Raw genomic sequence first — 20,662 nt, 5'->3', positions numbered from 1 at the left:
TAAAACACCTTAGCAAACTAAGTATGGGCTAGGATTGATAGAATAGACGTTAATAAGGATGAAAACACAAAATGGTGGAAATAATGCTCCTCAGAGATGTTCTTATATTTAACTCAAGCTTCTCTTTGTTTTTCCTTTTCACGGTGGCCCTTTCCTTATATAGTGTTGGAAATATTTTAATGAATAAACAAGTTTTGATACAAAAATAATATCCCAAATACTTAGTGTAGGGTCACGGTTTGAGGCCCAAGTCCAAAATGTATGAAATCTTAGTCCAATGAGCCCAATACAATGAATTTGTAGAGAATAGGCCAAAGAATTAGGTCTTAATGAATTGGACAACGGCTAGTATTGAATTGCATGGTGTTCAAACACGAACCAAGGATGTTAATATTAACAAACTTCCAGTCCGAGGAGGTTGAATCTGGATACAATGCCCACTTAGAATAATTTAAATTGCTTCCTCTTTTTTCTCTCCCTCTTTCGATTCATTTCTCATGGAGGGTCTTTCACATTATATAGCTGCTCTTAGATCATCCTGATCCTACACTTGTTGATCATCTGAGTCCCTACTTGAGTATCCTTCTCATTAGACACCCCTTTCAGCCTTCTGTGAGTTGTGATAGCCAAGGCAGCACTGTTCAGAGGTCTTCTCCATATAAATGCGGCCAGAAAAGTAACTACAATGCATCTAATGCGGTGGTAGTAGTTTTTCCTTAAATATTTTGAGTTTCCTTCCTTCTCGTACGTTCACAGGGCACATTTAGTGCATACTTGGACTACATTTGTCATGTCCGAAGAGGTATTCCTCTTCGGATATCCTTCTATTCATACCCTACTTGTGAGATTTCAACTGGGAACCTCTTAGTAGCTATTCGTTCCTTCTCGGACTTGTCTATGTCCTTGGACAAGGCTCAAGGCCCAATATTCTACTTTGGGTCCTAGTCCCTACACTTAGCAAGAATATAAAATAAAAAAAGAATTTAGAACAATCTCACAATACTATAGAATCACGTTACGAAAGCATTGTCCTTAAAGGTTGATTCATGCCATCTGGAGTAAAACTCGGTGCGGCTGGTTCTCTTGATCAAACAACCTCCCAGGATTAGACTATAGCGTCAACTTTCGTGATGGACACATTTCCACTCACGAAGGTTCAAGAACAACCCTCTATTGCTTTTCCTTAGAACAAATATAAATTGTAGAAAAATATGTGGGAGAGAAAGATAGTAGAATTATGTATATCTAAAATATAGAGTAGTAAAAAGACCCTTTAGAAAATGTGTTATGATAAGTATTATATAGACTACTTATGAAGATAATAGTCCATAGTTACTGGTTACTAATAACCCTTAAAAGTCCAATGACTATATTATCAATTATTGTAACCCTTAAAAGCCCAACGGCTATATTATCAATTATTGCCTAACGGCTATTTTTCTTACAATTTCTTAACAGCTATTTTTCTCATAAATTTCCAACGGCTAGAAAATAAATAAGAATAAAAGTGTTTGAAACACACACCTACACCAACAATCCCCCAAATGTTACAAACACAAAATAGGAAAGGCACGCAACTAAAAAAGGCATGCATCAATATAGTACTAGAAGGTTTTAACCATACATAGGATAAATAAGTATAAACTAAAAGACAATGGTAGAGTTAAAACTCTTTTAACCAAGCTATTAGTAAACCAAACTTACCACCCACATAACTTTCTTTATCAAGGTTTTTCTTAAGCGGGTTGGTGCCTTATCCAAACCACGTGCCATTGGGTTTCATGAGGGCTCTAGAGACCTACCAGAAAGTCTTATAGGAAGCGACACAACTTTCACTCACACATAGGTGACATCCATCAGGAGTGCGTGCAGAACACCCTATCCTAACAAGTAGAGAGTATGGATCCATTAAGAGCCTAAAGCTCAACCTCCAACAATCTGCAACTTAATCGGTAGCACCCATCAGGAGTGCGTGCAGATACACCCCATCCCAACAGGTAGGGATATGGATCCATTAAGAGCCTAAGCTCATCCTCTCCGAATTCTGTAACTTAGCACTGTTTCACACCATAGGGATGGACTCATCACTAATTTCCTTAACAAGATAGTGGAAAACACATAATAAATGACAATGCCCATGGACCACTAATGACCTCTACCCATTTAACCTCTTGTGTGGAATCACCCATCATAGAGGTTAGATATTAGCCACAGTGTCACAACTTGGGTATCAGTCCAATCCCCCTAGATGTCTTAGTCACTAGCCTCCTTGCTGGTGGTTTGGTCAAAGGATCGGCCAAGTTCCTTTTAGACCTCACAAAGCTCAATGACATAACATCATTATCAATAAGCTGCCTTAGCCTTAATTGGATATGTTGACTTTTCCCATTATAAACTTTGCTCTTAACACGTGTTATGGTAGTCTGGCAATCACAAGGAGAGCAAACAGAGACAACAGAGTTAGTAAAATGAGGCATATCAATTAATATACTCTTAAGCCATACAGCTTTGGACCCAGCCTTCTCTAAGGCCACTAACTTTGTTTCCATATTAGATCTCACTATTCAAGTCTTCTTGGATGACTTCTAAGAAATAGCTCTTCCAGCTAGTGTGAACACATATCCACTAGTGAGTTTTACATAATCTGTATCAGAGATCTAGTTAGCATCACAATATTCTTTTAAAACAACAGGATAATCACAATATGACAAAAAAAATAAATAAATAAAGCCCCCTTTGAATATATCAATAATATATATATTGTATCCCAATGCTCAACACTAGGATTATGAGTGTATCTACTCAATCTACCAACATCATATGCAATATCAGGGCGAATGCAGTTTGTCAAAAATATTAAACAACCAATAATTTGTGCTTACTTATCTTGTGAAACATTATCACCACATTTTTGATCAAGTGCACCTTTAAGTCATGCATAATAGACATAGGTCACATATCAAAGTGTTTAATTTTTATTATTTTTTTTTTCACATAATGAGATTGTGATAGTACACTGCAATCATTATTCCTAAGGATCTTGATGCCTAAAATAACATTTGCCCCAACCAAAATTTTCATATCAAATTTGGAGGTAAGAAAACATTTAGTATCATGCACAACATTATAGCTAGTTCCAAATATAAGTAAGTCATCAACATATAAACAAATAATAGCACCTTCATTATTATTTAACTTATTATATATGCATTTATCCTCATGACCATAAATCACAAATCCATGTGTAAGCATCATATATCAAAATTTTCATGTCATTATATAGGTGCTTGTTTTAATCCATACAAGGATTTAACCAATTTACAAACTTTATGTTATTGTCCAAGGACAACACAACCCTCGGGTTGCTCCATATAATTTTTTTTTTTAATTCACCTATTAGAAAAACATTTTTAACATCCATATGATGTATAATAGGTTTGTAAATAGATACAATGACAAACAAAATTCTTATAGATGCAATTCTAATAAACAAAGAATAAGTATCAAATAATCAACATGATATTTTGCTTATAGCCTTATGTTACCGAGCATGCCTTATAATTTTCTATGATCCTATTTGGTTATTATTTTCTTTTAGAAACCCACTTGCAACCATACAATTTTGTTTTAAGCACCCGCTTACAACTAATAGGCTTAACCTTAGGTGGAAGCTTAACCCATTCCAAGTGTGATTAGACATAATCTAATAATTTGTTAAAAGCTTCCAACCGTAATGGTGCATCAACAAATTTAATTGCATCATAATAACTTACTTGTTCATCTTCAACAATAAAAGTAAGAAAATTGTTACTGTAACTCTTTTTCTCCTTAGTTCGCTTACTTCTTCTCAATTCTTGCACATTACAACAAGATTATTAGAAGTATTAATAGGTTCATGAAACATATTTTCCATATTTTTCAAAGGAAACTCATACTTAAAAAAAGTATTTTTAAGATTTAACAATAGTATTAAATTCTAAATACATCACTGTAGGGACACGATTATTAAATGACCCAAGAAAGACATTGGGCTCGTAAGTAAAGAGTGGGCTTGAAAGGCAGGACCTTGGTCACAAGTGAGCGGTTTAGTCGTGGTTTTTATGGAAGCTTATACATGGGTGGACTTGGCTTAACTAGCTAAGCCTTCCATTGGTGCGGGTAGTAAGATTTAAGTCCTCGGACAGCATCCGAGGAGCATAGTATTCTTCCCCTTCTCCCTTTTGTAGGATTTTATCCTCCCTCTAGGATCCCTTTCCCCTTCGCTCTCTTTCCTTTTTATACTAGTGTTCACTTCCCTTTTAGTGTCCACGTGTAAGTTTCACTTTCTGGGGTATAGACCTGTCCTATCAATCCATACCTCGAGTGGTTGGGGGTGGTTGGAAAAGTTATATAGCATGGTTTGGAGTATGGGCCTGTCAGATGCAAGGTTCCGTACTACGTTGTTGGCAGCTTTCTCCCTTGTCCTGCCCCTGTACTGGGTTTGTCCTTTTCTTCAGGCGTTTTGTGAGTTGCCGAGCATAAGACCGTCCTCGGCCATATATTTGGGCCTTGTCCGGATTTTTACTTTGTGTCCTCGGAAATTATTCTCCTTGGCTTGGATATTGGGCCCTATTATGAAGTGGGCCAGGCCCACAAATTCTCGGGCCCCACAATAGCCCCTCAAAATCCTGCTGCCCGACCTCCTGGTTGGGGAGGAGGGTTTTGGTGATGTCGGGCTCAAACCATGGCTTGCTCAAATTCTGTATTTTATTGATGTTGGCGTTTTTCCATTTGCATGGGAGGTGTGCCGAATTATGAGGCATCCCTCTAGATTTACTCACGTGGCGTCCTCGACGTCTTAGTGCTCGAGGCGCGCCTTCACGAGGATATTCAAATCTTATGGCTGCAGGTGGTGTTGGAAATTGAGCCAAAACCGTCTTGTCTGTAGCATTCCTTGGAAACCTACATAAATTAAATGCCACAAATTTGCCCTTTATATAAGCAGGTTAGGAGATTACTCCCCTTACATATAAACCCTTCGGCCCCTTTCAAATTCATAATCCTTCAGCCATACTCACAGTCTCCATATCCAGTGCAATCCACCCTTAGAGCAATATGTTTGAGGCATGGGTGGGGGTGAAGGAACCACACCCGCTCCAGAGGCATCGGATCCTTCCGAGACTCAAAGTGATGCGATCTGGATAGGGGAGACACAGGCACGAGATAATCCCCCATTTTGACAAGGTGGGGATGATATCTCTACCTCTTTCAGTCAAAATCCGAAGCAGGTACTAGTCGCATCAGATTCTTGGTGCGTCAGAAGTAAGGTTTTCCGCCATCAGCGCCATCTGCTCTATCGCAAGCGTGGCTAACATGGAGGCTCATCAACTTCCTGTGTTGCCACCGGCGAATACCCCGCTCCCCGCACCTTTTCTTCAAAGGTGCTAGCTCCATGTTAGGTTCTTTTGCTGCCTGAGTTATGGGCATGTAAAAGTACTGAGAAATGGTTTCCGTAGACAACGTTTTGGGACTGCTACATCTCTCTTCTCTGCACCTCTTCTTCTGTTTTTTCCTCATTTCCTTGTATCTTTTCTTTTTGCTTATGTAGTTAGTTTTCAGTATAAGCTTATTCAAGCTCTTTCATTGTATGTTGTACTATTTCTTTGTCTTAATAAGAGATGAATCTGTTCCTTCTAAATACTTTTCTTTTCTGCAGCAATTATTTTGTGAATGGGGTACTACATGTGTATTTTCCTTTAATGATACTTAGAGCAGGAAACCTTGAAACAGAAAGCTACTAATTTGAACTTATCGACATTATCAAGTATAATAATGCTAACTCACAGTAGATTAAACTTATGAGACTAACCGAGATCACAGCTGGGTGCTCCGTAATGCGTGTGAGGCAACCGTCCGAGAATGATAAACTCAAAATAAACCATCCGAAAGGGTTGCCGAGTAGTGAGGGACTTTGACTGTGTTTTTGATAACACCTGGCCCTATCACAATCGCATCAGTTCCCCTGGTATTGAAGAGCCGAGGGTAGATTGGGGATTCTATTCAGTCTAGGGATTAACCCAACTATTAATGGGTAACTCCTCTCCAGGGTAGAGTCTAAGGGCCATATAACATCCAGGTTGTGTCCGAAACTTGTATTTTTTCTCTTAAGTAGTTGGTTTCCCCATAGGCTCGAGTCCGAGGACCAGACAAGGCCTTGGTTTTTTCCAAAACTTGTATTTTTTCTGTTAAGTAGTTGGTTTCCTCATAGGCTTGAGTCTGAGGACCAGACAAGGCCTTGGTTCTATCCAAAACTTGTATTTTTTCTGTTAAGTAGTTGGTTTCCCCATAGGCTTGAGTCCGAGGACCATACAAGACCTTGGTTCTGTCCAAAACTTGTATTTTTTCTGTTAAGTAGTTGGTTTCCCCATAGGCTTAAGTCCGAGGACCATACAAGGCCTTGGTTCTGTCCAAAACTTGTATTTTTTCTGTTAAGTAGTTGGTTTCCCCATAGGCTTGAGTTCGAGGACCAGACAAGGTCTTGGTTCTGTCCAAAACTTGTATTTTTTCTCTTAAGTAGTTGGTTTCCCTATAGGCTTGAGTCCAAGGACCAGATAAGGCCTTGGTTTTGTCCAAAACTTGTATTTTTTCTCTCTTGGTTCTGTCCAAAACTTGTATTTTTTCTCTTAAGTAGTTGGTTTCCTTATAGGCTTGAGTCCGAGGACCAGATAAGGCCTTGGTTCTATCCAAAACTTGTATTTTTTCTCTTAAATAGTTGGTTTCCCCATAGGCTTGAGTCCGAGGACCATACAAGGCCCTAGTTCTGTCCAAAACTTGTGTTTTTTCTGTTAAGTAGTTGGTTTCCCCATAGGCTTGAGTCCGAGGACCAGACAAGGCCTTAGTTCTGTCCAAAACTTGTATTTTTTCTGTTAAGTAGTTGGTTTCCCCATAGGCTTGAGTCCGAGGACCATATAAGGCCTTGGTTCTGTCTAAAACTTGTATTTTTTCTGTTAAGTAGTTGGTTTCCCCATAGGCTTAAGTCCGAGGACCAGACAAGGTCTTGGTTCTGTCCAAAACTTGTATTTTTTCTGTTAAGTAGTTGGTTTTCCCATAGGCTTGAGTCCGAGGACCAGACAAGGCCTTGGTTCTGTCCAAAACTTGTATTTTTTCTTATTTTTCGAAGATTAGCCCCTCGGCCAAGGTGGGGGGTGTTAGCTTGATGTTGGAAGCCCCTAGAGCTGCCCGTGCCATTGATACTGCGAGGTGTAGCCCCTAGCGGAAATTTATGTCGGATCAACAACAGTGTGCTGCTGGAAATGAAGGAGCTTTCGCCGACCCTTGCTTGACAGAGGCTTGACTCCACCGCCACCTGTGCCAACGCGCAAGCCTTCCCACAGACAACGCCAATTGTAGGGACACGATTATTAAACGACCCAAGAAAGACATTGGGCTCGTAAGTAAAGAGCCCTAACAATATGATTTGTAGAGAGTGGGCTTGAAAGGCAGGACTTTGGTCACAGGTGAGCGGTTTAGTCATGGTTTTTATGGAAGCTTATACATGGGTGGACTTGGCTTAACTAGCTAAGCCTTCCATTGGTGCGGGTAGTAAGATTTAAGTCCTCGGACAGCATACGAGGAGCATAGTATTCTTCCCCTTCTCCCTTTTATAGGATTTTATCCTCCCTTCGGGATCCCTTTCCCCTTCGCTCTCTTTCCTTTTTATACTAGTGTTCACTTCCCTTTTAGTGTCCACGTGTAAGTTTCACTTTCTGGGGTATAGACCTGTCCTATCAATCCATACCTCGAGTGGTTGGGGGTGGTTGGAAAAGTTATATAGCATGGTTTGGAGTATGGGCCTGTCAGATGCAGGGTTCCATACTACGTTGTTGGCAGCTTTCTCCCTTGTCCTACCCCTGTACTGGGTTTGTCATTTTCTTCAGGCGTTTTGTGAGGTGCCAAGCATAAGATCGTCCTCGGCCATATATTTGGGCCTTGTCCGGATTTTTACTTTGCATCCTCGGAAATTATTCTCCTTGGCTTGGATCTTGGGCCCTATTATGAAGTGGGCCGGGCCCACAAATTCTCGGGCCCCACAATCACTATTGATGAAAATAATTTTATATCATGAACTATAGAAAACATAACCAATAAACACACAATCACATATTTAAGAATCAAGTTTCCTTCTTTTAGGTTCATGTAGCATGACCTTAAGCAAGTACCCCCACACTTTGAGGTATTCTCCTTTTAGATTTGGGTAACATTCTAGCGAACCACCCCCACAATTCAAGGTATACCAAGTTAGGCTTACACCGTTTTCAACTTCATTTTATATTTTATAAAAATTTCCAAAATTTCATCTTTGGTTCCTAATAAACAAAGCTAAGTAAAAATAGAATGGTCATCAACAAAGATTACATAAAATCTTTTATTACCTCTAGTCATTGTATGTTTTAAATCATCCAAATTACTATGTACCAAACTAAAGAGTTTGGTTCCTCTTGTTACAGATTTGCAAGGTTTTTTTATTTACTTCAAATTCACAAAAACCTATCCTCCTTCTCAAAACAACACATATAGCCAATAAAATATGTAAATATATTTTATCAATATCACTCTTGCACTTGGTGGATAAAAGGAATATTTATTCCCTAATACTATATCTTATCCATTAGCCCAAAATACTAGTTGGATAATTTATTTATTTTTTCATATATAAAGAAACTTTTAATTATTTTCCATAATTATCATTTCATATATGTGTGTCAAGAGATGTAAGAATATAGCACTTGTACATAAAGCCAATAGCCTCTACTACTAAAAACCACTCTTAGGAACGTCCAAAATTTTACAAGAATAAGACACTTAATATTTTTGTAAAGTTTGACATCATTATACTAAAATTGTATAATTCAAATGTTTAATCATTCATAATTTCTTTTTCACACAACCATAAATGATTATTTGAATACTTTGTTAAGGAAGATAATATTTAATTAAATTATAGTATCATTGTATCTTCATCATACAAAAGGAGTATTCAAGTTCATATGGCACCATTTTTCTCACTTAACAATAGGAATGCCTTCACCATAAGTCTACACCATTTTTTTTTTCTCTTTCAGGATTGTAACAACAAATAAAATTTTTATCTCATTTCTCATAAGAATTATTGCTAACATTTTTTTTTAATTCCAAAAAACATTTCTCAAAACACATACGTTTTTCTTCAATCTCATGTTCCTCAAATTTCAATAAACATAAAACAATTTCACAAGATATAATACACATATAGTATCACATAATTGCAAATGCAATAATTTGATATCCACATATCAAGACAACGTTACATAACATTATTCACATATTGATTTAGATTAGAGAATCAAAATCACATCTGGATGGATGTCATTTATTTTTTCTTCTAAAATATTAGTCCACCAAATTGTTTAGATAAACCAGATAGCAAAATAAACTCCACAAAAGATATAAGTAATTATATCTAAGAATATAACTACTAACATTTTTTCTTTATAAACGTAATATCATATCACAATATAAAATTTCATGTTCAATAACTTGTTTATCCATTTTGAAGCCTGAGGATCAACCTTTAAGATTGTTGGAAATATTTTAGTGAATAAATAAGTTTTGATACAAAAATAATATCCCAAATAGTTAGCAAGAACATAAAATAAAAAAGAATTTAGAACAATCTCACGATGCTATAGAATCACACTACGAAAGCATTGTCCTTAATGGTTGATTTGTGCCACCCAGAGTAAAACTTGGTGCAATTGGTTCTCTTGGCCAAACAACCTCCCAGGATTAGACTATAGCGTCAACCTTTGTGATGGATGCACTTCCACTCATGAAGGTTCAAGAACAACCCTCTATTGCCTTTCCTTAGAACAAATATAAATTGTAGAAAAATATGTGGGAGAGAAAGAGAGTAGAATTGTGTATATGTAAAATATAGAGTAGTAAAAAGACCATTTAGAAAATGTGTTATGATGACTATTATATAGGCTACTTATGAAGATAATAGTCTATAGTTATTGGTTACTAATAACCCTTAAAAGCCCAACGGCTATATTATCAATTATTGTAACCCTTAAAAGCCCAACGGTTATATTATCAATTATTGCCTAATGGCTATTTTTCTCATAATTGCCCAATGACTATTTTACTCATAAATTTCCAATGGCTAGAAAATAAATAAGAATAAAAGTGTTTGGAACACACACCCACACCAACATATAGTCCTTCACCCCTTCATCTCAGCCTTCCACCTATTGATTTGGTAGAAAATCCCTTGAATGATTGTCCCATCAGGACCTCCTAGAAGCTTTGTGGGTAGCTATGAGCTGAGATGACACTGTTTAGATGACATTTCTCCATAAATGCAGTAAGTTCATTTGGTGTATTGTATTTAATGTAGTGGTGATAACTTTTTTCCCAAATATTTCTTTTTTTATTGTTAACTGAGCTTTGCTACTTTCCCTGAAGCTTATTCTTCCATAATGGTTACCTCCCTAAAGCCCTCCTAAGGTGGCCTGACTCCTCGGGAAACACAGTTGACCCATTATTCTTTTCCTTTGTCCTTGGCCCATTGACCTTGGCTAAACAATCCCTTTGACCATCCTTGGGCTTTTACTCGTCCTTGGGCATGGTTCATAACCCAATACACCTGCTCGGACTTCCTATCCCCACAAAATTAAAGGGGTAGACTTTTATTTATTTATTATATATTAATGGTTAAGGGAGAGATTTAATCATCTAAATATATTAATCAATTGAGCTACAAACTTTTGGCATGGGTTAGATTTTGTCACGTAATTCAAGACAAAATGTTTCATTTGATTGAGCTTATTTTCATCTCTATTTTGAACGAATAGTAGTATTTTTTACACAATAAACTAAATAAGTTAATGAAAATAAGTTCATCCAAAAGCATACGGTTTTGGTATCATTTAAATTATTGATAGTAAATCACTAAAGATACAATTGATTTTACTACAAAAAACAATCAATGTAATTGGTGGCATTTAAAAACAATATAATAAATAAATTTTTTAATTAAATTTTTTTCCTGGTTGTCTAAATTACTTTTTTTTTTTTAATTATTAGCAATCCATCAATATTAATTTTTAAGGCTTATATAATAAAATTTGTAATTTCTTTGATCACTCTTATGTCAACTCCACTAAGTTACCCTTAAAACTATAGAGGGAATCTTAGAATTAAAAAAAAAAAAAAACTTTATGTTAATAAAAAAAATTATTTTATATTCTTTGGTCTTCAAATTTTGACTATCAACACCCATTCTAAATTCTAATAGGATGTGCAAACTTTGTCCTATATATGAAAATGGATAAAAAATAATTTAATTTTTTTCTTTAAAATTTTTGCTGCGAGATTACAACTAATAAGTTTGTTAAAATAGTCCGAATTATTTTGCTTCACTGCTCCGTGCGGTGGGTTGTCAATGTCCCAAATCCCAATACAAGTTAGTTATTGAGGCGACACCTACATCTACAAAAATTTTAGCAACGCCTGAGAAAGTGAAAGTTCCTCGTCAGAAAAAAAAAAAAAAAAAAAAAGGGCCGCTGTACATCTTATAACGTCGATTCAAAATCGACGCAATAAAGTCGCTGCGAGTGAACCTCTTCTCTGTTTGCATGATCATTGCGATCCACAACATTATTTCTTCTCGAAATACACAAAAACCAAAAAGCAAAATTCCAAAGTAGACTTTTGCTTTTGCTTTAGCTCCGATCATCATCATCATCAATTCTGTCCACAAAAATAGAGATTAGAGAGAAATCGATCCAAATCGAATCAGATCGAATCGAATCGACTCGACCGATGTCGTTCTCGTTCTTCAAGCCGTCGAGGCCTAAAACCCCAGTCGAGGTCGCCAAGGCCATCAAGGACTCCCTCACCGCCCTCGATACCAAAACCGTCGTCGAAGTCAAAGCCCTCGAAAAGGTCTCACATTTTTCCCTCATTGCCTGTTTGGTTTTGCTTATACTCTCTCATCAATTAATCGATTAGTTTGCAAATTGTTAAAAAAAAAAAAAAAAAATAGTTTATGTGAAAACCAAACGCTGTCTAAGGAGGAAGATTGAACAAATTTTTATTGGCATGAATTGAATTGTTTTTGTGTTAAAAAGGCTCTGGAAGAAGTGGAGAAGAATTTCGCGACAATGAGGTGTATGCTGAGCGGAGACGGCGAGAATGAGCCGAATGCTGATCAAGTCACGCAGCTGGCTCAGGAGATATGTAAAGAGGATGTGATTTCTCTCTTGGTCCACAAGTTGCCTATATTGGGATGGGAAGTAAGTAATTTTCGAAGCACATTTTTGTGTTTTTTTTTTAACACCGATTTCTCACAATGGTGTAGTGTTTTTGACGCAGACGCGGAAGGATTTGGTGCATTGCTGGTCTATATTGTTGAAGCAGAAGGTTGGCTCGGCGTATTGCTGCCTGCAATACATTGAAAATCATTTGGAATTACTAGATTTTCTTGTCGTGTGGTAAGTTTAGGTTAATCGGTCTGGTTATTAAAGGGGAGTGGAGAAATTGATGCCATCTGGCAAGATTCAGCATTGTGTTGTTATTGATGTTAATGGGTTTTCGGTGTTTCACATTATGTTATTTTGGTTATTGTAAGTCCTATCAATTATGGTCAACTACAATTATATATGTAGAAAACTCATTGTAAAGTTATGTTCTATAATAGTGGAGATAGACGAATATTAGGACGTTTGAAGGTATTGAACATCCGGCACATGTAATAAAGCGGTTTTTGAGAAGTTTGTATGGTTGGATGTCTGGTCTAGGCAGTGTCCTTTCCATGTCTTTTTTCAGAATTTATAGATATTTGACTTTAGGAGTTACTTGATACACTTCTGGTGTATTTGAGTTTTTATCCTGTATTGACAAGGATATCTTTACTTGAAAAAAAAAATTAAAAAAAATGTTTGTCCCCTAGTTTTATGTTGTAGTCTTACTTGCAGATTGTGCCTATTTTGGGTGGTAGCTATATCTTCTGTTGAAGTGTTATGTACTTACCATCCATTGCAGTAAACTTACCATTTGGTGCCATGTACTTGCCATTCAGTGCTGTGGTGTTAGAGGGATTGATAGGATAATGTTGCATGTGACTGATAGTTCTTTTTTGAGCAGCTATGATAGCAAGGAAATTGCTTTGAATTGTGGAAATATGTTGAGGGACTGCATCAAATTTCCATCACTTGCAAAGTAAGACATTCAACCTCTTCTTCCTTGTTTTTCTTTGTCTTTGTTTTTTCTTTTTTCCCTAACTGTTGTGCCCTCAATGATCCTGCTAAGTTGGTTCAAATTTGTGAATGTGCTCCATATTTATTCATTCATTAGCAATGATTGTACAGGATTGTACTAAAGGAAGTTATTTAATTAAATTATAGAAAGAATTAAATTGTGTGATTGTGTGTTTGGCATATTTGTGATGCCTCCAGTTCATGAAAACTTTCAGATGTGATCTTTCCATTATCACCATCACCATCACCATCATATCATCATCACTATCACCACCATCACTTTTTATGATCTATTTTGATTATGGTCTTTGGATGCTTTTGAGGCATATATATTGAGAATTTTTTGTTAGGTAGGTTTGAGAAGAATGAGGCTCAATCACCAGTTATTGTGACTGATCTCTGATTCCTTATGATTGTTTGAATTTTGAACTTTGTGTGCAAGTGATGATGAGTTCTACTATCTCTACACAGGATTTATGAGCTGTGCATCATTGTTTGGATAGACAAAATTCTACTCACAAATGATTTATGCATGTGGAATTATGGAATATATTAGCGCAAGAATTGATACCATGTGTTTTTATGTTACTCATCACGGTATATTTACAATATTGCTTAGGTTCAAAGCATGAGGCTTATGTTGTATGCGTGTGTAACTTATCAATTTTCCCCCTTTTTTAAGCATTCACTTATTGTAGAACCTCTAGCTTATTTTCACCTGGTTGTGTATAAGCTTTCGTAGACAAATATTAATTTTATCACCATTTGAAGGTGGCTTGTTTTTATTAATGAATAATATAACATGGATCCTGGGGCTACATAAATACATAATTGGACCAGCATCCAAGTAATTGGTAGCCTGATCACTGACCTTTGTATTCAATGGTACCTTTCTCTATTTTGAGGAGGGTGTCTGGTGTTCACCCTGATATTTATGGGACTTAGGGGGTAAGGTGCTTCTATTGTGTCGTGGAAGAAAGAAAAAAGGATTTGGTTGTTTTTATATGGAGTGTGATGATGGAAGTAGCATTGCTTCAGAAATTTAGGATTTATCACTCACTTTAAAATCCTTGTTATACAGTTGTTAAACATTAGAAATTCTAAATTGATTGTACTGCTTTGGTGTTGCTAAAAGTAAAAGTAGTTCTTGTGGTATTTGCTTCTGTTGGAGAATTTTGGTTGTCATGCACTCTTACTTTGTGGCAAGCAAGTTTCATTTTTTCACATGTTTAAATTTTGTAGTGATTTTTCAGATACATATTGGAGTCTGCAAGCTTTGAGTTGTTCTTTAAATTTGTGGAGTTGCCTACTTTTGATGTTGCTTCTGATGCGTTTTCTACCTTTAAGGTCAGATCTATGAGTTTCTATAATATTTTGTGTTTATGTGTTTAATATTTAAGCCCCTTTCTGTGCTATTCCATTATATGTCTCTAAAAAAAATGTTTGGCAGGATCTGCTTACTAAACACGATACGATGGTCTCTGAATATTTGACTGCTCATTATGATGAGGTTTGTCTGCCCTTGTCTTTCTTCCTATATAATTCTGAACAAATCTAGGCAGCAACTAATGTTTCTTTAGAACCTCTGATGGATGCTTGATAAATATTTTAGGCTTAGGAAATTTTCTTGGTCACAAAGCTTTTTGAAGAATAATACTAATCATTTTAATTCATGTTGTTTTGGAAACCAGCATGTGCATGTACCCTGATATTGTACACTGCATATGCAGGCAGTGACGATAGCTTGTTCAAAATTATTTTTGTATAATTATATCCCATGTTAACTTTCAAATTATCTGATAGGTTTTTCTTTTTGCAGTTCTTTAATTTATATGAGAATCTCTTGACTTCTGCTAATTATGTGACAAGAAGGCAATCCTTAAAGGTTAGTTCTCGTTATAATTTTCCAGTAAGTGCTCTGTTGTTTTTTTGACCCATGGGATATGCTAACAATAGAATGCTCATGAATTTTAGCTTCTCTCGGATTTTCTTTTGGAGCCTCCAAATTCCCATATAATGAAGCGCTACATTTTAGAAGTTCGGTACTTGAAAGTCATGATGACATTGCTGAAGGTATAGGATTTTTTTGGTTTTCCATTGTCATTTATGGTTCTTGCATGGATGCTTAAGAGTTGGCTTGCTGAGAATGGAATTTATTCTTGTGTAACTGAAGATATGTCTCTATGTTTTGAATCACTTTCTTGTTTCTTACACTCTTTTGTTCAGCTTGGCTTGTCTTGTACTTCTATTTTACTTGTGCACATTTTTTTTCTTGCTGTTAATTTGATATTCTGGTCATTGTGTAGACACATTTTTCTGCGGTTTATGCAAGGTTTCAAGATCTGATCAAATGATCCAATGCCATCCTAGATTTGTCCTTGTGATACAAATTAAGGTCTTAACTACTTATGTGTGGAAGGGTTATTGTCTGTTGAGTGCTAGGCGGGATTTCTGTTTTATAGGAAACCAAATCTGTTATTAATCTCTTAGATGTGAACTTCAGATATATGGCATCTGCTGGACCCATCAAAGCTTTGTGGCTTTTTTTAATCAATAATTTAATTTACCTGTCTGACTAGATTGTCTTATTCTGCCTCCTAGGTTGGTTGGCTCAAACTGTGTATTGCTGATGTTAATTCTTAATTAACTAATGGGCAGCCCAAAGCTGTAATAGACTAGCTTTCGAAGCTCCTCTATCATCAAAACATTGACCGCAACATATTTGTAATTCTTCCTTCTCTGTGCAATAACTTTTTTGTTTGTTTGTTGTTTTCTGTTTGTCTGAGAAGGATTCAAGCAAAACTATCCAGATGTCTGCTTTCCACATTTTCAAGGTACTCGAATGTTGCTCTTTCTTCTCATTGTTCGTCTGTAGTTGCAAAGTTGCTTATTTTCACAATCCTTCTGGTGCATATAGAAAGTACCACATGTATCCTGCAAAATATCTGTTTCTTTCACAACATAATTATCATTTATTAACTTGTTAAAGCATTAGGTTTTGATGCTTTGCTTGCCATACATGTTTCTCGTTTGTTTATTTTATTTTTTATTTTATTTTATAGGTTTTTGTTGCTAATCCTAACAAGCCACGAGAAGTAAAGGTTATTCTGGCAAAAAACCATGAGAAGTTGCTGGAATTGCTTCACAATCTCTCTCCTGGAAAAGGTTGTATATTTTTGGCAGTGTATCTCCTAACTAGCAGCACATTGGCTCTAGATTAAAATGGGCTAAAGATTGTGTTTTAAAACATTGTATATGAAACTATTCTTTCCTTTGTAGTTATCTCTGCTAACTTATTCATCTTTGCAGGTGCTGAAGATGAGCAATTTGAGGAGGAAAAGGAACTGATCATTAAGGAAATTGAAAGAGTATCTCGCTTGCCAATACTTGAAAGCCAGGTCATTTCTCCTAGTTGTTGATTTTCATTCTGTTCTGATATGCTTTTTGAGGTTTAACACTGATTCTATGTAATGTCTCTCTGCAAACACTTTTTGCCAAGACCCAAAAAAGATCATGCGCTGAGTTGTAGAATATTAATTATCAAAAGAAGAGTTGTAGAATTTCAAATCACCTAGTAGAAGAGTATGTATCAAGAACTGAATGCCTTTGTAATCCACAAAGCAGCAGTGGAGGATTATGTACAAAAACTGTATGTATTTGTAATCTCGTCGGTTCAAAATGTACTGCTTTTTGTTGTATTAGAGCACTTGAAGTAGTGGTGCTAAAAAGCTAAAAAGCTATTTTTAGCACCATTAAAAGGCTATTCGGAGCTGCTGCAGTAGAGCTATAGCCAAAAATATTGGCTTCTCAGTTATAGTGTACAACTAAAAAAAAAAAAATTATTTTATTTTGTGTTCACATTGCTCTGGTTATAATATTTCCGGTGTTTTTTTTTTTTGTTTTTTTTTATGTATTATTTTATTATAATAGATGTATTATTTTATTGTGATGTTGATATTATTTTATTGTGATGTTGATATTATTTTATTGTGTTGAAAACTAAAATAGATCAACTGCGACAGCATGTGAGTAGGTAAAATAAATAAAGTAACTTTTTGTGATGCTAGGGGCTGTTTGGATTTGCTGTTTCTATAACTCATAAATCTGTTTTCATCCCTCATAACTCAAAATATGTGGGACCCAAAAAAAAAAAAACTTTGTTTGGATTTGTTTCCAGTTTTTATTTCCATCATTTAATTCTCTGATTTTTGAGTGATGTGTTAGGGAAACTGAAAACACATTTTAGATGTTTTCAGTTTCCAAAACTGAGGTTATGTTTGGTAATAGTTTTTGTTTTCTATTTTCAAAAACTTATTTTTGGGAATATAAAGAAAAAACAATTTTCTTGTATTCTTGAAATCAAAAACATGTTTAGTCAGTTGAAATTAAAAAGATAATTTTTTGAAGAAAAAATAAAAAATACTAAAATATGTTACTAGAATTTAACTCTAATGCTAACTCATTAAATTAAATGTGTATTTTCATTGACTTTTGAAAATTAGAAATTGAAAACAATCTTTTACATGTTTTTAGTTTCCTTCTAAAATGAGTTTTAAGAACAATTTTTATTTTCTGTTAATTTTGGATTCTCAAACAAATTTTTTAGTCTAAAAAATTAAAAATTTATTTTTGAAAATAGAAAACAAGGAAAAAAAATAGTTATTAAACATACTCTCAGTTTCTAACGACATTTTTGTAATCAAACCCACGCACCCAGTCGCAATGTTTGACAAACCAGACTGAATTTTTTTTTTGGGTGAAACCCAGCCGCAACTTTTGAAGTTGAAAAATGGGTGATGAGTTAAGGAGCCAATCAGAGATTTGGAAAATTGGAGCATTTTAAGTGACGAAGGATAAGCGATGAAGATTGAGTAAAACTAAAAAGTAACAATGATGAACGATGAGTGATAAAATATAGCTGTATTCTTGTAGAGTTGTATTCTTGTTTTTTAAAGTTGCGTTTGGATCGGGCTGATGCGTCTGCGTTTTGTTTGATTTTTTTTTTTTTTTTTTTTTTACGTGTTTTTTCAGATTGCGGCCACGGTTCATCACTGTTCAATGAACAGTAGTCACAAACTTTGACTTTTCAAACTTTTTGGACCAATCAGTGCACATCGTGTACTATTCATGGACTCACAAATTTCACTTTTTAGTAACTTTTTTGTTACAAATGGGTTCCACGGTACTATTTACATATTTAAAAATTATTTCGCTATAATATTTTTCAGTTTTTAGTTTCAGTTTTCAGTTTTCAGCTGTATCCAAACGGACCTAAGTGTACCAACTGTTTTGCCTGACAAAACCACTGCCACATGACCTCGTGAAGCACAAGTGAGATTTGACCATTCAATTGTTTTTAACTTTTGTCATCCGCGTGTCCTTTTTTTTTTTTTTTTTTTTTTAAATGTTAGTTATGGTAAGCGACCTTCTAAAGTTATAATTTTTATATTACAATAATAATAATAATAATTATTATTATTATTATGATCATCATCACTAGTTTAACTAATCAACATAAAAATAAGTAAAGAAATATTATACATATGTTTGCTTAAGCTTTGATATTTTTTGTTTGCCTTGTCAAAATTATGATATGAAAAATATAAAGATATTTCTTTTATTTAATTGAACTATTTTAGTTAATTTTTTTATTTGTATTAATTAAAAGTATTTATTTATATTTTAAATAATTAATAAATTAAGTATGACATCTCATCAAAAAAAAAAAAAATTAAGTATGACATCAAAATTTGATTACTGTTCAACTTTTTCAACCAAAAAAAGACAAACTTTCCGCGTAAAATAACTACAGCATGATGACCCAGCGAAGCAAAATTCTTCAGAAAGTCAATAATATAGAAGCTAACAAATTCCAAGAGGAAAGCTTCACGTATTTTGGACGAACTTTCCTTGTAGCTTCGTGGACTGCAAAGGTGAAGGGGATTAAAGGTTGAGCCATACTCCAGCCAAATGGGAAGAGAGAGAGAGAGAGAGAATTTGTTAAGAATGTTAAGAAAGAAACGAGACAAAAAAAGAGACAAAGAAAGAGGCAAAGAAAGAGAGAGAGCGTTTTATGAAAATGGAAGCAAACTACATGAGAAGCTGATTGCCACTTGTAATGGTAGGCCAATTCCTATCCGTAGCTACTCTTGTGAAGAACTCCAGCGGGCAACAAATAACTACGATCCTAGCTGTTTTTTTCATACAGGTATGTTATGTGATTGGTACAATGGTTCTTTTGAAGGCCGAATGATTTCCATTAAAAAGTACAGAAGAAACCAACGTGACTATCTTTTCACTGATATAGCTGTTTCTGCAAAGATGAGCCCTCACAATAATGTTCTAAAGCTCATAGGGTGCTGTCTCGAGACTCAAGTCCCCATTTCAGTGTATGAATCTGCTGCAAATGGATCACTTTCGAGTCGATTATTTAATGATACTAGTCATGATGGTGCACAACAACATGAACGTGAGGCGCCCTTGTCATGGCAGAGCAGGCTAAAGATTGCAAGGGAAATTGTTCATGCAATTTCGTATCTCCACACTGCGTTCTCAAGACCTATTGTCCACAGGGACATAAAAACAGGAAATGTCTTCCTAGACCAACACGGTGTTGCCAAACTAACTGATTTTTCATTTTCCATATCGATCCCTGAAGGTGAAACTCACGTAGAGGATGTTCTTTGTGGAAGTGGAACTCAATATTTTGTATGCCCCCACTATTTGGCTACAAACTACATAACGGAGAAAGTTGACGTCTACAGCTTCGGATCGTTTCTGTTAGAGCTTTTAACTGGACAGAAATTGCAGTATCTATTTAACACCACTGACTATTTTAATGTTGAGGATCTTGAAAATGACAGAAAAAGATTTACCATAAATGAGGTTGTGGATCCTGCAATCCTTGTAGGGGAAGAAGGATCTGTTGTGTGGCAACAATTACAAGCTGTATTACGGCTTGCCCTCATATGCAGAAAAAAGGATCCAGAGATCAGGCCAGATATGGTTGATGTTACAAAAGAGCTCAGAAAAATTGAGAGGTTCATCCTATGATTATTTGGGGTCTGTTTGGATACCAATGAAAAATTAAAATAATTTTATTATTCAGCTTGTTTTTTTTACTATTATAGGCCTCATTGCACTTTTTAGTACTATTCATAAGTTTCACTGTATTATTTCAACTAACTTTTATCTTTATTTACAGTACTTTCAGTAATAAGTTTTCAGTTTCAGCAAAATAAGCGGTATCTAAACAGACCCTTGATTTGCCACTTCTAGCTCTCTCATTGCTTTTGTATTGCAGTAGGTCCAAGTGAGGAGAAGAGAGAACTGTGAGAGCTTGTTTTGTGAAATTTTCTATGTAATTTTTCAGAAGTTAAATA

The 20,662-nt window shown here is 35.4% G+C and overlaps 2 protein-coding genes across 2 annotated transcripts; both read left to right on the top strand.

Moving 5' to 3' along the window:
• The first annotated feature begins 11,569 nt into the window (after nucleotides 1-11,569).
• Nucleotides 11,570-17,175, top strand: LOC115994267 (calcium-binding protein 39). The gene is made up of 11 exons (XM_031118337.1): nucleotides 11,570-11,967; nucleotides 12,153-12,317; nucleotides 12,397-12,515; nucleotides 13,168-13,242; nucleotides 14,534-14,627; nucleotides 14,731-14,790; nucleotides 15,100-15,165; nucleotides 15,255-15,353; nucleotides 16,070-16,114; nucleotides 16,343-16,445; nucleotides 16,590-17,175. Exons 1-11 carry the CDS (start codon nucleotides 11,845-11,847, stop codon nucleotides 16,697-16,699), a joined length of 1,059 nt encoding a protein of 352 aa, XP_030974197.1. The 5' UTR covers nucleotides 11,570-11,844; the 3' UTR covers nucleotides 16,700-17,175.
• Nucleotides 17,176-19,150: 1,975 nt separating this feature from the next.
• LOC115994263 (non-functional pseudokinase ZED1-like) lies at nucleotides 19,151-20,412 on the top strand. The gene is made up of 2 exons (XM_031118334.1): nucleotides 19,151-19,488; nucleotides 19,588-20,412. Exons 1-2 carry the CDS (start codon nucleotides 19,251-19,253, stop codon nucleotides 20,331-20,333), a joined length of 984 nt encoding a protein of 327 aa, XP_030974194.1. The 5' UTR covers nucleotides 19,151-19,250; the 3' UTR covers nucleotides 20,334-20,412.
• The last annotated feature ends 250 nt before the right edge of the window (nucleotides 20,413-20,662 follow it).

The sequence above is a fragment of the Quercus lobata genome, chromosome 6, assembly GCF_001633185.2.
Source record: "Quercus lobata isolate SW786 chromosome 6, ValleyOak3.0 Primary Assembly, whole genome shotgun sequence".
Classification (NCBI taxonomy): Eukaryota; Viridiplantae; Streptophyta; class Magnoliopsida; order Fagales; family Fagaceae; genus Quercus; species Quercus lobata.
This window is presented reverse-complemented; position numbering and strand designations above follow the sequence as displayed.